This window comes from Acanthaster planci, linkage group LG08 (genome assembly GCF_054643075.1).
Source record: "Acanthaster planci isolate LZ-2023a linkage group LG08, COTS_SCS, whole genome shotgun sequence".
Classification (NCBI taxonomy): domain Eukaryota; kingdom Metazoa; phylum Echinodermata; class Asteroidea; order Valvatida; family Acanthasteridae; genus Acanthaster; species Acanthaster planci.
Window position 1 is genome coordinate 1,390,559 of NC_141784.1, and position 18,295 is coordinate 1,408,853.

General features: G+C 44.3%; 1 protein-coding gene across 2 annotated transcripts; it reads left to right on the top strand.

Moving 5' to 3' along the window:
• The first annotated feature begins 4,220 nt into the window (after nt 1-4,220).
• LOC110978104 (neurotrypsin-like) lies at nt 4,221-18,295 on the top strand. 2 transcript variants are annotated; one of them, XM_022232816.2, is made up of 3 exons: nt 4,221-4,500; nt 16,565-16,849; nt 17,379-18,295. In XM_022232816.2, the coding sequence occupies exons 1-3, from the start codon at nt 4,377-4,379 to the stop codon at nt 17,720-17,722; spliced, it is 753 nt and encodes a 250-aa protein (XP_022088508.2). In that variant the 5' UTR covers nt 4,221-4,376; the 3' UTR covers nt 17,723-18,295. The 2 variants fall into 2 exon arrangements, 1 of the variants encoding a protein (XP_022088508.2); XR_002598020.2 differs by lacking the exon at nt 4,221-4,500 and adding an exon at nt 14,821-15,275.

The window sequence follows — 18,295 nt, forward strand, 5'->3', positions numbered from 1 at the left end:
CATGCAGTCGTGCTATCAAGTGTGCATTTCAGAAGATGAGTTATACACAATTTGCTGATTTGTCTGGGGTCCCTGCTGTACCGGTTTGGTTTGGTTAGGCTTGGTTTTGGTTTGGTTTTTTCGAGTAGTCTATCATTTGGGGGTGCTATCTATTGATTGGGGCTTTTGATAGGTAGGAATTTTTCTTTTATTTTTGGTTTTGAACTTTTCCTTTACTTCTGCATTGCCGTCACGCCATAAGAACGACTGGCAGGCAACAACGAGTGAGTGTGAGTGACCAAACGAGAGTCTGAGTCCCGAGGCCTGAGGCCAAAGGAAATATAGCTCCCCCCTCTACGCGAAGTGCTTCAACTGGTGATGCCATTTTATGACATTTTACTGTCATGTACATCGTGAAACAGTTGCTGGTGAATCGTGTAAAAACGTTTCCTGTAATTAGTGTGGCCATGATGAAAGATATACCAATAAGATATATTGTATTCAAACATAGAACGTTCTTGAATGGCTAGGCTTTTACTTTTCTGATGACATTTGACATAATTTTTACATCTGTGTAACCTCTGCTTATAATGCTGAACGTTTAACTATCGTTTCCCATGTTCTAAGTGCAGTGTTTTCTTTTTTATTTTGGAATTAGTCTTTTTCTGGTAATATCACACAATGGCTCTTTCATCCCTCCGGTTGTAGATTTCAGAATGTTCCCAGCATCATATGACTCATTTGATCGTGGGAGAAGTGGGAGACCATTGTTTGCCGAGATATCCCAAGTTTCGCATTTCAGCTTTGAGATTTGTGTAGGCAGGTTAGAATAAATAAACGACTAAAATAAGGTGGAAGCCGATAGTGCACGTTTCTTCAAACTCACCAACGCATGTATAGTTACGATCAAGATGAATAATCCAACTTTTGTTTGAGTATTTTCAAAGGATGTTTTATTAACTTTTTGTTTTTATGTCAACGAGTATTCCTATATTCATGAGCACATGGTACTCCTGTATTAGGGTTAGGCATAGTGTTTGCCATGTATTCACATCAACAATTTACAACGACAGGAAGACTGCTCACTTTTCAACTACATCTTCATAGCGAAGGAATTTTCTGTGAAGAGGCTCTCTTCACAGAGCAACGTGTCTGAATTTAAACCACCATCAGATCCACCACACGACATAACGTGTTGTTTGTTAGTGAAGATCCCCCCATCCCACAAAAAAGGACAAAATGGCCTGTCATTCACAACATCAAACTATAGTTCAGTCATGTAGACAATGTTCCCAGACGTAGTCCAGGGACTTTCTCAAATTGATGCGCGCGCATTTTAGGAGAGGGTGTCAGGAAGACGAACACTTGATGTTGATGACCAGTATTTGTGTGTATATAGGTGTATTTTTGCCACACAGCATAATGCGTTATTTAGCAGAACCGTTGGGTTTCTTGATTCAACCTTCCGCTGTCATTTTATGCTTGTAAGAACCCCCCTTTCCCAAAAGAAAAAAATGGCCTTTCATTCACAACACAAAAGTATATATGAAAGAGTTCAAGCATATAGACGTGCCCAGACGTGACGGTAGTCCAGTTACTTTCACATGCTGAAGCGCACGCATTTAAATTACCTAGGAAAGGGTGTTTGGAAGACGAACGCTTAATGTTGATGACCATTATTTGTGTGCGTATGTAGGTGCATTTTTGCTACATGATACACTATTGTTGCGTTTTAGTCGCTCAGTCTTTACACAGCAAATTCCTATGCATGAAGGCTAATGGTTTTGCTATCTTCTGAATATGAACGGAAAAAAGCAATCCTCTGTAATGGCCGAGTGGTTAAGCTCGTGGTTATGTGATCGTCAGACAGTGGGTTCGAATCCCAGCGGTGGTTTTTTTATTTTCCCAACACTTTCTGCAGGTCAGTAGCTATAAGAGACTTCACCCTCGTCAAATACCAACAGTACCTTAGCCTAATGGATAAGCTCTACTGCTGGGACTGTCCGCGAAGTCCAGGTGAGCGCCTAAGTACAGGTTCGAGACGTATGGTCGACTCGGCGACCAGGGCTTAGGGGCCTGTCTCGTTTCCTCCCTTGCATGGCCGCTCGACCCTTTTTGGGTTAAATGGATGGGCAGGGAGGAAGTGCGGTGGGCCGGGAACCCCGAGATCCCAGAAGAGTCCTATATGGAAGCCGGTAACTGCGATTCCTTGCGAATTTCAGGAGTCCGTGCGCCTGAATGCTTGGTCAACACCGCATAACTTTTGGATTTTTCCCTCACTACATTTTATTTTCTTTTCTCTTGGCGCAGACACCACAAGGCAATTTTCTAGGTTGAATACAGTGAGTTAAAGGGACTGATTTTTTTTTTCCATTTATAATCTTAATTTCTTACATTTTCGACAATAAAACCAATCCCGACCGTGTTTGCGTCGATTTCTTTCAAGTGATCTCAATATTTAGTGAATGTTTATCGTTGATGGTTTAACAGTAACAGATCCAGAGGTGGAACTGTCTCGCGGCATTCGCCTGCTTATTTTGATGGAAAAACACTTTCATTTGTCATAATTACAAATTTCGTTTGCTTTCACCGCAGATTCATTTGATATTTCAATACTCACAAAATACTCACAAAAGATATGCCCTTCTAACTTTATCATCGTCGATATAGGACAATAGAATTTAAGGGACCCAGATTTCAACTTTTACTAAAAGTGGGAACAAGCTGAAGTGTTAGGGACACTTTGCTCACTGCACATGAAATGTTTGTGAATTATCTATGCTGCGCAAAGACAACATTGTAATGATTGGATTTCACCGAACAGAGCGCGCATAATTATAGCATACCCTCAAAAATGCGGCGTGATAGAGATGGTGATAGAGATGGGGTTAGGGGTTATGGACGGGGATAATTTAGTGATAGGGTAGAGATAGGGTTAGGGTGAGGGGTTATGGTTAGGGTTACGGTTAGTGTTGGGGTTAGAGTTAGATATTTGGATAGCGTTAGGGTTAGGGGTTAGAGTTAGAGATTGGGGTTAGGGTTGTTAGGGTTAGGATGAGTGATGGGGATAGGGTTAGGGTCAGGGTTAGGGTTTGGATTGGGTTAGGGTGGGGATAGGGTTAGGGTAGAGGTTCTTTTATGGGTTGGTTACGGTTAGCGTTAGGGATTTGGATAGGGTTAGGGATGGTGATTTAGGGGTTAGGGTGAGGGACGGGCTTAGGTTAGTGTTAGGGTAGAGATAGGGTTAGGGTGAGGGGTTACGGTCAGGGATGAGGATAGGGTTATGTCTACGGTTAGTGTTGGGCTTAGGGTAAGGGCTAGAGATTTGGATATCGTTAGGGATAGGGTTAGGGTTGTTAGGGTTAGAGGTTTGGATAGCGTTAGGGTTAAGGTTACGGGTTAGGGTTAGAGATTAGGGTTAGGGTTGTTAGGGTTAGGGGTTAGGGTTAGAGGTTTGGATAGCGTTAGGGTTAGGGCTACGGGTTAGAGTTAGAGATTAGGGTTAGGGTTGCTACTGACGGCACGCCATAAATTAACAACTGGCAGACCAAAACTACAATTGTGACGTGAAAAGAAAAAGCTCTGCAGCCATTGCATTAAAGCTGTTTCCCCAGAAAGAGAAATTGCCGTGTTATTATAATTTTCAAGTACGAGTTAGTTGAAGTAATCGAGTTATGGGAATGCATTATCATATTTGACAATGATTTTCATGTGAGACCTCATTTTTTTGTCGCGGCTAAAACATCAAACTTTCTCAGCACGTACAAAATTTACTGCTTGCTTTTTGAGTGGCTGCTGCCTTTTGCTGCCAAGTTTCCTTTCACAATTATTTTTTGGATAACGCTTCATGCCAAGTTTTTTGTCGCAAAATAAAATCACGTCAGACGGGCTTCACTGAATTTGGCTCGGTATCAAAATTGTGTTTTGCTCTTAGAATTTTTCTTTTCAACCGGCCCATGTTTGCGCCGTTGACTCCCACATTCTGTTAATGGTTCCTCATTATCGGTGTAAATACTCACACTTTTATGAACAATGGAGCCTTTCCTGAGGAGTTGTCCCAAGGTAAGTCCATTTTGGACACTCAGAGTTTCATATAGCTTTCAATACTATGACGTCTTTGTTGCTTACATTTTGGGAACTTCCATTACCATGGCAACATCGCGTATAGAGATTCATATATACATGAGGGATGACAGGAATATCCAGACTGAGGCACTCTTCGCTGGACTGGATTCAATTCATGGCGCGCTTTGGGGCGATGCACAGCTTCAACACAGGACCCTGTATAAAACAATCTGGCAGTATCGGGCCGCGGTGTATATCATAGCAATACTTTGTTGTAGTCTGTAGTGATCTCATCCCAACTTCGGCAACAAACAGGCCGTGGTTCTCACCAGATGACACACCGTTCAGCGATGATAATATCAGTCAGTTGCAGCGACTACTCCTCCAAGATGTTGGTGATGATGTCTATCTTTTTGGTAACAGGGCTTCTCGGGAGCCCCGAAGTTTCTCCAGGAGGTATGTATACCCCACTTTGCTTCTTGAAGTAGAAAGTTTGCATGACCCTGGTCCTTTAAAATTGTTCAAAATTTGCTTGCTAGGAAATCTGGAGGAAATCCTCACTGATACGAAAAAGGATACACTAACCTTAAACCCTAACCAATAACACTAACCCTAACCCTAACCCTATCCCTAACCCTACTATCCCTGACCCCAACCTATAGCAAACCCTAAAGCAAACCCTAAAATCCCTATCCCCCACCCTATCGCTAACCCTACTATCTTTAACACTGACCATTCTAATACTAACCCTACTATCCCTAACCCCAACCCTATCCCTAACCATACATCCCTAACCCTAACCCTACCCTAACCCTAAGCCCTAACCCCTAACACTAACCCTAAGACCTAACCCTAACCCTACCGCTAACACTAACCCTAACCATACATCCCTAACCCTAACCCTTACCCTAACCCCTAACCCCCAACACTAACCCTATCCCCTAACAGTAACCCTAACTCTAACCCTAACCCTAACCCCTAACACTAACCCTAACTCTAACCCTAACCCATCGCAAACCCTACTAACCATAACCCTAACCCCAGCCCCTAACACTAACCCTATTCCTAAACCCTAACCCCTAACACTATCCCTTACCCCTAACCCTAACCCTAACCTATCACAAACCCTACTAACCATAAACCTAACCCTAACCCTAACCAATAACACTAACCCTAACCCTAACCCCTAACCCTAACCCCTAATCCTAACCCTACTATCCCTGACCCCGACCTATAGCAAACCTTAAAGCAAACCCTACTATCCCTATCCCCCACCATATCGCTAACCCTACTATCCTTAACACTGGCCACACTAATACTAACCCTACTATCCCTAACCCCAACCCTATCCCTAACCATACATCCCTAACCCTAACCCTAACCCTAGCCCTAACCCTAACCCTAACCCAACCCTATCCCTAACCATACATCCCTAACCCTAACCCTAAAGCCTAACCCTAACACCTAACACTAACCCTAACCATACATCCCTAACCCCTAACACTAACCCTAACACTAACCCTAACCCTAACCCTAAGCCCTAACCTTAACCCCTAACATTAAGCATAAGCCCTAACCCTAACCCCTAACTCTAACACCTAACACTAACCCTAACCCCTAACACTAACCCTAACCCCTAACCCTAACCCTATTTCTAACCCTATCCTGACCTCCACTGACCCTAACCCTAACCCCTAACACTAACCCTAACTCTAACCCTAACCCCTAACAACTAACACTAACCCTAACCTATCGCAAACCGTACTAACCCTAACCCCTAACCCTAACAACTAACCCTACACCCCAACCCTAACCTATCGCAAACCCTACTAACCCTAAGCCTTAACCCCTAACACTAACCCTAAGCCCTAACACTAACCCCTAACCCCTAACACTAACCCTACACCCTAACCCTAACCTATTGCAAACCCTACTAACCATAACCCTAACCCCTAACACTAACCCTAATCCTAAACCCTAACCCCTAACACTATCCCTTACCCCTAACCCTAACCTATCGCAAACCTTACTAACCATAACCCTAACACTAACCTTAAACCCTAACCCTAACCAATAACCCTAAACCTAACCCCTAACCCTAACCCTATCCTTAACCATACATCCCTAAAACTAACCCACAATCCCTAACACTAACCCGAACCCTTCTCTCCCTAACCCTAGTCCGAACCCAATCCCTAATCTTGCTAGCCCTACTATCCCTATACCTAACCCCATCCTGACCTCCTTTAACCCCAACCCTATCCCCAGCCCCACTATCCCTAACCCCAATCCTATAGCAAACCCTACTATCCCTAACCCTGCTATCCCTAACCCACAATCCCTAACCCTAAACCCAACCCTACTCTCCTTAACACTAGTCGAAACCCAATCCCTAATCTTGCTAACCCTACTATCCCTATTTCTAACCCTATCCTGACCTCCACTGACCATAACCCTAACCCCTAACACTAACCCTAACCCTAACTGTAACCCTAACCCCTAACCCTAAGAACTAACACTAACCCTACACCCCAACCCTAACCTATTGCAAACCCTACTAACCCTAACCCTAAGCCCTAACCCTAACCCCTAAAACTAACCGTAAGTCCTAACCCTAACCCTAACCCCAACCCTTAACACAAACCCTAACCCTACCTCTAACCCATCGCAAACCCTACTAACCAAAACCCTAACCCCGACCCCTAACACTAACCCTAATCCTAAACCCTAACCCCTAACAGTATCCCTTACCCCTAACCCTAACCCGAACCCTAACCCTAACCCTATCCCTAACAATACATCCTTAACCCTATCCCTAGCCCTAACCCTACCCTAACCCTAACCCCACGCCCTAACCCTAACCCCTAGCACTAACCCTAAGCCCTAACCCTAACCCCTCACCCTACCGCTAACACTAACCCTAACCATACATCCCTAACCCTAACCCCTAACCCTAACCCCTAACACTAAACCTAACCCTATCTTTAACCCTACTATCCCTGACACTGACCATACTAATACTAACCCAACCATCCCTAACCCTAACTCCAACCCTATAGCAAACCCTACTATCCCTAACCCTAACCATAGCCCTAACCCTATCCCTAACCCACAATCCTTAACACTAACCCAAACCCTACTGGCCCCAAACCTTAGTCCGAACCCAATCCCTAATCTTGCTAGCCCTACTATCCCTATTCCTAACCCCATCCCGACCTCCACTAACCCTATCCCTAGCCCCACTATCCCTAACCCCAATCCTATAGCAAACCCTACTATCCCTAACCCTGCTATCCCTAACCCACAATCCCTAACCCTAAACCCAACCCTACTCTCCTTAACACTAATCCGAACCCAATCCCTAATCTTGCTAACCCTACTATCCCTATTTCAAACCCTATCCCGACCTCCACTGACCCTAACCCTATCCCTAACCCCACTATCCCTAACCCCAACCTATCGCAAACCCTACTAACCATAACCCTAACACTGTCCCTAAACCCTAACCCTAACCAATAACACTAACCCTAACCCTAAACCCTAACCCTAACCCTATCCCTAACCCTACTATTCCTAACAAAAACCTATAGCAAACCTTAAAGCAAACCCTACTATCCCTAACCCCCACCCTATCGCTAACCCTACTATCCTTAACACTGACCATACTAATACTTACCCTACTATCCCTACCCCTAACCCCAACCCTATTCCTAACCCTAACCCTACCCTAACCCTAAGCCTAACCCCTAACACTTACCCTAAGCCCTAACCCTAACCCCTAACACTAACCCTAACCCTAATCCTAACCCTAACCTATCGCAAACCCTACTAACCATAACCCTAACCCCTGACACTAACCCTAACCATAACCTCTAACCCTAACCCCTAGGGTGGGGGGTTAGGGATAGTAGGGTTTCCTATAGGGTTGGGCTAAGGAATAGTAGGGATAGGAATGTGGTTAGGGATGTTAGGGTTAGGTATAGGGCTGGGGTTAGGGATAGGGTTAGGGAAAGTAAGTTGGGTAGAGGGTTAGGGTTAGCGATAGTAGGGTTCAGGTTCGGGTTAGGGATTGTGGGGTTAGGGGTAGTAGGGTTAGGGTTACGTATAGTAGGGTTAGGGATAGTAGGGATAGGGTGGGTGTTAGGGATATTGGGGTTTGCTGTAGGGTTGGGCTCAGGGATAGTAGGGATAGGAATGGGTTATGGATAGTAGGGTTAGGGTTAGTAGGGTTAGGGATAGGGTGGGTGTTAGGGATATTGGGGTTTGCTGTAGGGTTGGGCTCAGGGATAGTAGGGAGAGGAATGGGTTAGGTATAGGGTTGGGGTAAGGGATAGGGTTAGGGATAGTAGAGTTAGGGTAGGGGTTAGCGATATTAGGGTTCGGGTTCGGGATTAAAGGGTTAGGGTTAGAGATTGTGGGTTTAGGGTTAGGGATAGTAGGGTTAGGGTTAGCAGAATTAGGGATTGGGTTCGGCTTAGTGTTAGGGATTGTGGGGTTAGGGTTAGGGATGGTAGGGTTGGGTTAGGGATAGGGTTAGGAATAGTAGGGTTTGCTATAGGGTTGGGGTTAGGGATAATACGGTTAGGGTTTGTGGAGGTCGGGATAGGGTTAGGGATAGTAGGGTTTGTTATAGGGTTGGGGTTAAGGATAGTAGGGATAGGGTTAGTTGAGGTCGGGATAGGGTTAGGAATAGGGATAGTTGGGTTAGTAAGGTTAGGAATTGGGTTCGGACTAGGGTTAGGGATAGTAGGGTTCGGGTTAGGGACTGTGGGTTAGCGTTAGGGATGTGTGGTTAGGGATATGGTTGGGGTTAGGGTTAGGAATAGTAGGCTAAACGTTCGGTATAGGGTTGGGTTTAGGATTTGAAAAGTTCTGGAATATGGTTGGGGTTAGCGTTAAGAATAGTAGGGCTACGAATGGTAGTGTTGGGTTAGGGATAACGTGGGGGTTAGGAATAGTAGGGTTTGCTATAGGGTTTGTTATAGGTTAGGGTTAGGGATAGTAGGGTTTGCTATAAGGTTGGGTGTAGGGATAGTAGGGGTAGGGTTAGCAGGGTTAGGGATTGGGTTCGGATTGCGGTTAGGGTTAGAAATGGCAGAATTAGGGTTAGGGATTGTGTGGTTAGGGATATGGTTTGGGTTAGGTTTAGGAATAGTAGGGTTCAGTATAGGGTTGGGGTTAGGATTACAAGGGCTCGAGAATGGGGTTAGGGGTAGGGTTAAGGATAGTAGGGTTATAGTTTTAGGGTTAGGAATTCCGATAGTAGGCTTCTTGTTCGGGTTAGGTATAGCAGGGTTAGGGATCGGGCGGGGGTTAGGGAAAGTTAGGGTTTGCTGCAGGGTTGGACTTAGGGTTAGGGATAGTAAGGATAGGGATGGGGTTGGGGATATTAGGGTTAGGGATAGTAGGGTTAGGGTTAGCAGGATTAGGCACTGGGTTCGGGTTAGGGATTGTGGGGTTAGGGTAAGGGATGGTAGGGTTGGGTTAGGGATAGGGTTAGGGATAGCAGGGTTTGGTATAGGGTTGGGGTTAGGGATAGTAGGGTAAGAGGAGGTCGGGATAGGGTTAGGAATAGGGATAGTCGGGTTAGCAAGGTTAGGGATTGGGTGCTGACTAGGATTAGGGATAGTAGGGTTCGGGTTAGGGATTGTGGGTTAGGGTTCGGGTTATGTTGTTAGGGATAGGGTTGGGGTTAGGATTAGGGGAAGGGTTAAGGATAGTAGGGTTATAGTGTTAGGGTTGGGAATTGGGAGAGCAGGCTTCTTGTTCGGGTTACGGTTAGGTATAGTAGGGTTAGGGATAGGGTGGGGGTTAGGGCAGTCATGTAGTCGAGTACTTTTTGAGAACCAAGTTCTCTACGAAATATTTAACTAGTTAGGGGGGAACAAAGCTGAAGTACATCGGCATTTGATGATACATGCATAAAGGTAAGATTACAAAGCAATATAATGACTTCAGACCATCACTGTTTGATTAAAATTATTTTTTTAGGACAAAAGTACTCGGAAAGTACTCGGCCTCCGAGTACTTTTCTTCTTAAAACTTAAATTTTACACAACTGGAAGTGTCCGAAGTCGAACATTTATTTTGTAATCTATACTTTGCACATTTACCATCTAATGCCTGTGCACTCTGGCTTTATTCCCTCTTACCCAGTTCAGTATTTTGCGGAGAACGTTGGTACTCGGAAAGTACTCGACTACAACACTGGGTTAGGGATAGTAGGGTTTGCTATAGAGTTGGACTTAGGGTTAGGGATAGTAGGGATAGGGATGGGGTTAGGGATATTAGGGTTAGGTAGAGAGTTGGGGTTAGGGATAGGGTTAGGTATAGTAGAGTTCGGTATAGGGTTGCATATGGTGTTAGCGATAGTAGGGTTCGGGTTAGGGTTAGTGTGATGGTGTAGAGAAAGGGATAGTTTTTGCTATATATCAACGTCTGACACAACTGAAAATACGACAACTGAAGTCAACATATTAAAAATAAAAATGGTTAGGGATTGTAGGGTTAGGGATAGCGTTGGGTTTGGGAATTTCGGGATAGGGTTAGGGTTAGGGATAGAAGGGGTAGGGATAGTAAGGTTAGGGTTGGAGTTAGGGATAGTGTGAGTGTTAGCTTAATTAATACCTTAGCCGTCCAGTCCAGGTGAGTGCCTTAGTACAGGTTCGAGACGTATGGCCGACTCGGCGGCCAGGGCTTAGGGGCCTGTCTCGTTTCCTCCCTTGCATGGCCGCTCGAACCCTTTTGGGGGTTAAATGGATGGGCAGGCAGGAAGTGTGGTGGGCCGGGAACCCCGAGAGCCCAGAAGAGTCCTATATGAAAGCCGGTAACTTCGATTCCTTGCGAATTTCAGGAGTCCGTGCGCCTGAATGCTTGGTCAACACCACATAAGTTTTAGATTTTCCCTCGCCTATTTTTTTTTAATTACCTTAGCGCAAAACCCCAAGGCATTTTTCTGGGTTGAATACATGGATCTGACTTTTTAGAAAATCTATAATCTTAATTTCTGAAATGTTTGACAATAAAACCGATCTCAACCGTGTTCGGGTCCATTTCTGCTATAAGTGATCTCAATATAAAAGCAGAGGCGTATCTATATAGTGAATATATTTTATTGGTGGTTTAAGAGAAACAGATCTAGGGGTGGCAGAGTCTGGCGACACTCACCTCCTTATTTTATCGATGGAAAACCATTCATTACAAATTTCGCTTGCTTTCAATTGAGGAATCATTTGATAGTTTGAAAAAGAAATTTTCACAAAAGGTATGTCCCACTTGTATTGGATTAGTCTTTTTTCGTCACGCCAATTGGCTAGAAAAATCTGCCCCAAAAATGCAAGCACCAAACCGATCAAATAAAAGCAAAACAAAGCAAAAACCAAACAATCCCTATATAGTTGTTAGAATTTTAACAACAGAAAATGACAGAGAGAATCCACAGGATGTCAAATCAGTAAAGTTTTTCTCTACTCACGCCCCAAAAGCTGTATACAACCGCTGTATCACGGCGCAGAGTTCATTCAGTTTTTCATCCCCAGGTAACTCACGTCACATTTAATTTGGGTCCGACTGAAACTTAATGTTGTCATTTATATCTAGTTAATCCGTGCCTCATCAGCCATAAATTTTTATATCAGTATTCCAGTTACAAAAATGACACGGGAAAAGTCACCCAAGTTACTTAGTCAAGTAGGCCTATGTCCCCTTTCGAACTCAAAACAGAATACCGCCAAAATTTACCTGCCAGTTCTCAAAAGTTTCAAAGAAAAATCAAATACAAGTATTGACCATTTTGTATTTCCCTAGTTGCTATGCATGAAAACGGCATGAGGCAATACCGTCTTTGGAGTGGTTGTAAACCTCCGCAAGAACTTCTGCGGAAACATAGCAAAAATCAAGACCAGTCATTCGGATATCGACTCATAACCAGTGTAGGCCTATGGGGGTTGTTCTTGCACAATCATGAATGATAGCCCTAGAATAGGCGGGTGTCCATTCAAAGCCATGGATTAAACTGTGTCTATCCCAGCCAAATCTCAAACATTGACCAGACCTCCCATCCCCATCTCCGGTCAATGTTGTGTCTCATTGGCCATGGTCGGTGCAACCTGGGGAGGGTGTGGCTAGTGCACGTACTCCAACAATTTTGGCCAGGATTATCTGGGTTCATGCGTGCCTGTGCTTATGCGTATGCGGGGAATTGAGGTCTGTTAACTTTATACCCTCAACTTCTATATCCTAATTTAAGGATCCCAGATCTCAAAGTGGCAACAAGCTGAACTATCAGGGACGCCGAGCTAACAGCGCATGAACTGTTTGTGAATTATCTATGCTGCGCAAAGACAACATTGTATGATTGCATTTCTTAACCTTTTTTCACCAGCGAAAAGAGCGCGCATATATAGCATAGCTTCAAAATGCGGCGCGTGCGCAATGTGCATGAAACAAAACAACACAACGCATCATGGAAGAATTTGAGTCTTTCATTTTCTTCGAGATCTTTGAGATCTGGGATCCTTTCTGTTGGGGTCTGAGGGATCATCGTTACATTTTTCGAGCCATTAACGGAATTAGGAAATAAGAAAAATCCCATAGGATTGCAAGTTGTTTCTGGACCAGAATGGGCCTTTCAAATTCAGAAACGCATCAATTTTGGACAGTTGCTGGCCGAAATGGCATGGTGCATCGCACACGATGAATTCCTGCAGAAAAGTTGTGATCGTGCACACACAATACAAAATCGAGATAATATCTTCCTTTTTCTTTAACTCGTACAATTTGTCCAAAATATACTTGTTTTATTCAACCGCCGGCCTTGAGAATCAAAATCTTTACTCCAACACCGGGCTTGTACACAGACTGACGTATGTGAAATGGCATAAACGATGACGTGATCATGTTATTTATAAATAAAATGTAACTTGGATAAAGATGCAAGATGGGCTGAACATGAACATATTAAATTTTGACAAATTTTTGTGGAACATTCCTTGTGCACATTGTCCAATTGGTGCGTGTGTGGCTAGCCGCGTACACATAGACTCTTTACCAATTAGGCCTAGAATCGACTAACACTACGAACATTCATCGAAAGAATCACAATGCATTAACATGTTATTACACAGTCAGGCTAGACGTTGTTCAATAAGGACACTGAGGTACAACCTAAGGTTCAGCATGGGCTACGTAGTTAATTTTTTTTGTAGAAAGATGTCCCGTGTACCACTGTGTGTACAAAAATGTAGGAGCCTACTGCTGCAATGCTACTTTTTTGGAGGTCCTATTTTTGTACAGAGCCAGTGGGACTGGGCTTACTGGTACGCTGACAGCTATGCAGAAAAGAACACACGTTAACCATGACTGATTAACCCATAATCAAAGTATGGTGCCATCAGCACAGAAGTTTATTCTTACAATCAGGTACAACCATAGAGCTACATATTAAAAAAAAAAAACATGTTACAGGTTGCATCACACCTTAAATACGCGCCCATAGAAAACAGTGAAAAATCGGACAGAAACACCGCCTGGTGACTCTCAGTTTCAAGGAGAGGTTGGCCTCGGTCTTCCCTTTGAACATTCAAGATTATGACCAGAAGCTTTCTTTTAAGTTTTATAGGGATTAGCCACGCGAATTTTTTATTCGCCATTTGCCGAAAACACCCCAGAATAGGAGTAAAACTATGCGCAGAGCCCTCAATGTAGCCGCCCGCCTCTATGCAAATTAGGCCCGCGGGCTGGAGGTTTTTGAGTGCAAAATACGCCGAGTTGGACGCCAGTCCCAAAGTCGTGATTTATGAATATCTCTATGATCGCTCCCGATAATGGCACCTCTTATTGCAAAATCCCCATGGGATCACAAAATATTAATGAGCTCGCGCGTAGAAATCTACCCATTTAGTGGAATGCACCATCATGGTCTGATCATGGTTAGGCCCTATGCTCCAGTTAATGTATCCTCGTACACTGTGCCGCTGGACTCGAGTGCTGCATGCTGTGGACGACAAACCCCACATTTTTAGTTCTAGGAGTAAGTTGGGACAGTCCTGACAATTATAAATTGGTCGGCAAATTTCTGTGGCTCAGCTGTGTCGTATCCAGCGGGGTGCTAGGGGGACAAGTTACAACCAGGTGGGCAACTTGCCCCCCCCCCCCGACAGATCAAATAAGCCTATTAATGGAAAAATATTTTATTTATCAAATAGTAGCACCAAAACCCTAAGAAAAAAGCACACCACGAAATAATTAAAAAGGGATGTCGGGACTGTGGGTGAGGCTATATAAGCCCAAAGTGAAGCCGCATTCGCTTCGTCAGGATTTGCCCCCCCCCCGCTTCCCGAGACCAACTAATACGCCGCCGTGGCTCAGTCCTGCGTGATCTTGACACAATTTGTAAAGAAATACGCCAACACCTGGCATTTCATCCATGACACACAATAAAAACCAAATTCTGCCATGTCTGCTGGCACAAGTGAGCCCGGCAGGTCCGTATTTCAAAAAACAAGGTCATTTAACCGGTACCCTACGCATCATGATAGGTGTGCCACTAATTTCACACTAGGTTACGTAGGGCCAGTGGTACAGTCCACTAATTGAATCCCGATTCAAAACAGAGTAAAATCAGCACTGTTCAGGGCCCAATAACATGCGCGCCAACATGCCTCAGATTTCTGAAACACAAATAAAATTCTTGTCTGGTCACTAATCTTTGAATTTCTTTTCAATTTTTTAGTGGGTTAACTGATTACATTTTTAATTATTCCTACAAAACAAAATCACCCCTAAAAAGTGATTTTTCCGAAGTCTGATTGCGCCATTTTTCAAGTGGCATCAACCCTCAACTTTCTGGGGCACTGCCACTTAGGACCATTTTTTAGCCATTCTGCTTTCATATGAAATCTCAAAGACCCAAGAAGTTGATCCTGCCACGGATTTACACAATCTCACCATTTTGGGGGCCAAACAATCTCCTTTTTCAAAAGATACTGCGGGGGCGGCACTTTTAATGCTAACGAGCTGGCCAGAAACTCTCACTTGAATTAGTGGTCTGCACCCGTACCGTACCCCGTAGGGCCCTGCAGCTGCAGGTAGATGGCTCTTCATACGGTTGTACATGTCATACCATCATGGAGGAAGGAGATTCTTCCGTGGTCATACGCATGTTGCACAGACATACACTTCAGACCTGAGCACAAAAAGCCTGACGGAACTAGTCTGGAAAGTTCTGGGTTGTAAGTAAATGCTGCAATATTTTTCCTCACAGAATTTGACTTAAGTTTAGGACATTTTCTCACTTTCTGATGCTACGTGGGCACACTTCGCTCGCACGCCGAAATGACCTCAGACACGTTTCACATGCATCAGTGTCGGGCATGTGCAGCTGGATGGACCGGAATAGAGGGGCTGCATGGAGCGCCCTCACAGAGGACAGGTCTTTGTTCCTGTGTTAAATGCTTGAGTAGACACTGTAGTACTTCATTGCCATTTGGTTCCTGTGTAAAATGCTTGAGTAGACACTGTAGTACTTCATTGTCATTAAATCAAAATAACAAACATGTCCTCTGTGAGGGCGCTCCATTCAGGCCCTCCATACTGCTCCGCCCACAGACATGCTATAAATTTAACACATATCTGTTGCTCCGCCTCATCACAGATACAGATTTGTATCCACAAGAAAAATGACGTTGGCAAATGCTGTGGCATATATACCATACACCGACATCCCTCTTACAATGCTTACCATGGTGAAAGAACACCTGTGCCGTTTTCCATTACTCAACTTCGTCTCCGTCTCAGACTTTGTTCCCAAAACCAATCCCTGATTGTGGGCTTGAAGCATTTAAATTACATTACACTGTAATTTTTGGCTCTCTTGCATCTTATTTGATGTTCTGTGGCACTATTAGACTGATTACTGCACTTACAGCTTCATAGTCAGCTATTAATTAAAAAAAAAGTTGAAGCCTGAGACGGAGCCGAAGTTGAGTTTTGGAAAATGGCCATGGACATCCTTAACTGCTGCACCGTAACTGTTGCACAGTAACAATGAGACTGCCCCATTGCCCTGACTATAGGGACAGATGCTTTAGTTGGACTGGAATATCTGTTAGTACATGTATACGGTCACCAGTTCAACAGTTCTCCAGCCAATCAGCCAATGCTCGTGAAAAATTTGTGAATGATTCTGGTGTTTTTTCACTGATGGTCAACCATTGCCATGATTGTTCCGCTGTGCACTGATTGGCAAAAGCCAGAATTAATGTAATAAACGGGTCTGTCAATGAGTTCTGATAATCAGTGATGGGGAATTGTAAACTCAGAGTACACATTCTCTTCTGAAATTGGATCAGCATTTATCCCAACTTTCTTGTCTTAACCTAGAGATACATAGCTTGAGGATCTTAATGTGCCATGATGCTCATAACATTGGGAAAGTTGCATTTTTACAAATTTCCTAGACATCATGAACAGTTAAGGATGGAGTACTGTGCATTTCAGACTTTTATCTCGTTTTGTACAGAGGATGAATATCCAGTCCGACTTGTGGGTGGGGACTCGGAGACAGAAGGGCGGGTTGAGATCCTCTTCAATGGCCAGTGGGGAAGTGTCTGCAGTACAGGTTGGGATGCGGCCGATGCCAGTGTCGTCTGTCGACAACTGGGCCTCTATGGCCAGGGGACCGGTCATGTGTTGATGGAGAATGTCGCTTGCCACGGAAATGAGAGCCGGTTAAGTGACTGTGCATTTCCAGCATGGGGTTCCACGTGTAAAAATCAGCACGTAGCAAGTGTGTCATGCCAAATAGGTACATTTGTAAGATTTTGTTTTTGTTTTGTTTTTTTTGGGGGGGAGGGGTGTGGGAACCTATGGTATATTTAACTTTCTAAGCAGTTAGTTACAAAAACATTGCATGTATTTACATGTAGTGGTGTCTCCTGGTCGAGTTCTGATGTTGATAGCCAGGTTGATGAGCAAAGTTGATGAGCCAGGTTGATGAGCAAAGTTGATGAGCCAGGTTGGTATTTCAAGTCAAAAAGGCAAGTTCATTCGAGAACAGAGTATACACGGGAGTCAGCGTATGGCCTCACTGATAGGACCTCATCGCAGGCACATTGCTGTTGCCAAATGACCCTGTCCGCCCATCATTTTAGGTATTGTTGGAATACCGAACTGGCTCATTCAGCCCTGTCCAAATTACACAGCTGTTGCTTCAAATTATGCATGAGTTTAAGGTGGTGGCTGACGGCTGTCCCATCGAGTTGCATGTGCTTTCAAGCTACAGCCAAGCCATGCTGACACCTTGTATCATGTGCTCCTGCTTGGATGTTTTACAGCTGAAGATTTCCCAATTCGTCTGGCCGGTGGAAGAACAGAACAAGAAGGGCTGTTGGAGGTACTTTTCAGAGGCCAATGGCACGTGCTGTTCATCAGCCGGTGGACAGCCTCTGCGAGCAGCGTCGTTTGTTGGGAGTTGGGCCTGCCCGGGCCTAACATGTCCTACACCTTGCTCCAGAGAAAGGAAGGACAGGCCACACCTCGGTGGGTTTCGCTGATCGATGTGAGCGGCAACGGAAACGAGGAGAAGCTGGTAGACTGTGCAACGTGGAGTCTAGGGACAAATGGGGCAAATCTGTATCCCTTGAACTATGCAGTGAGAGTGTCCTGCCAGATAGGTTAAGCCCAGTTACTTTCTCTCCCCCTCTTTGACCAAGTGGTTAAACACTGTCAATGTAATTACAGTCATCAGCAGAAAAACTCAAAATGCTCGGTCAAAACAAATGAATCGTAAATTTTAAGGACTTAGTTCATGTACTGACAGACAGGACCACTGTAAACGAAATCTTAAAAAGCTTTTTAGTAGTTCTTGGGGGAAAAGCAGTTTTATATGCATTTCAGGCTCACACTTTGTCCAATGACAGACTTGAAGGGGGCTGGTGATGCCCACCTCATCTCTGATTTTGTTTTTTCCCTGACAGCTTCGTTTATGTCCCTTTAGCCGACCCATTGATGGATTCAGGAGGCCATGTCCCTCCCCCAAAAAGGGGGCCATAAGTTAATTTGTTTTCTGAGATGGCATTTTGATGTCCTTCCTTTCCACAGTATTTACAAAAGGTCTAAAATTTAGCCTCACTGGTCAGAAAGGCTATTAAAGGCTTCATGTGGAAGTCCCAAATTTGATCCAACTCTCTCCCACCAGTTGATTTTCTGTGTAATTTTTGGATTATTCATATTGAATACTCTGAATGTAGTA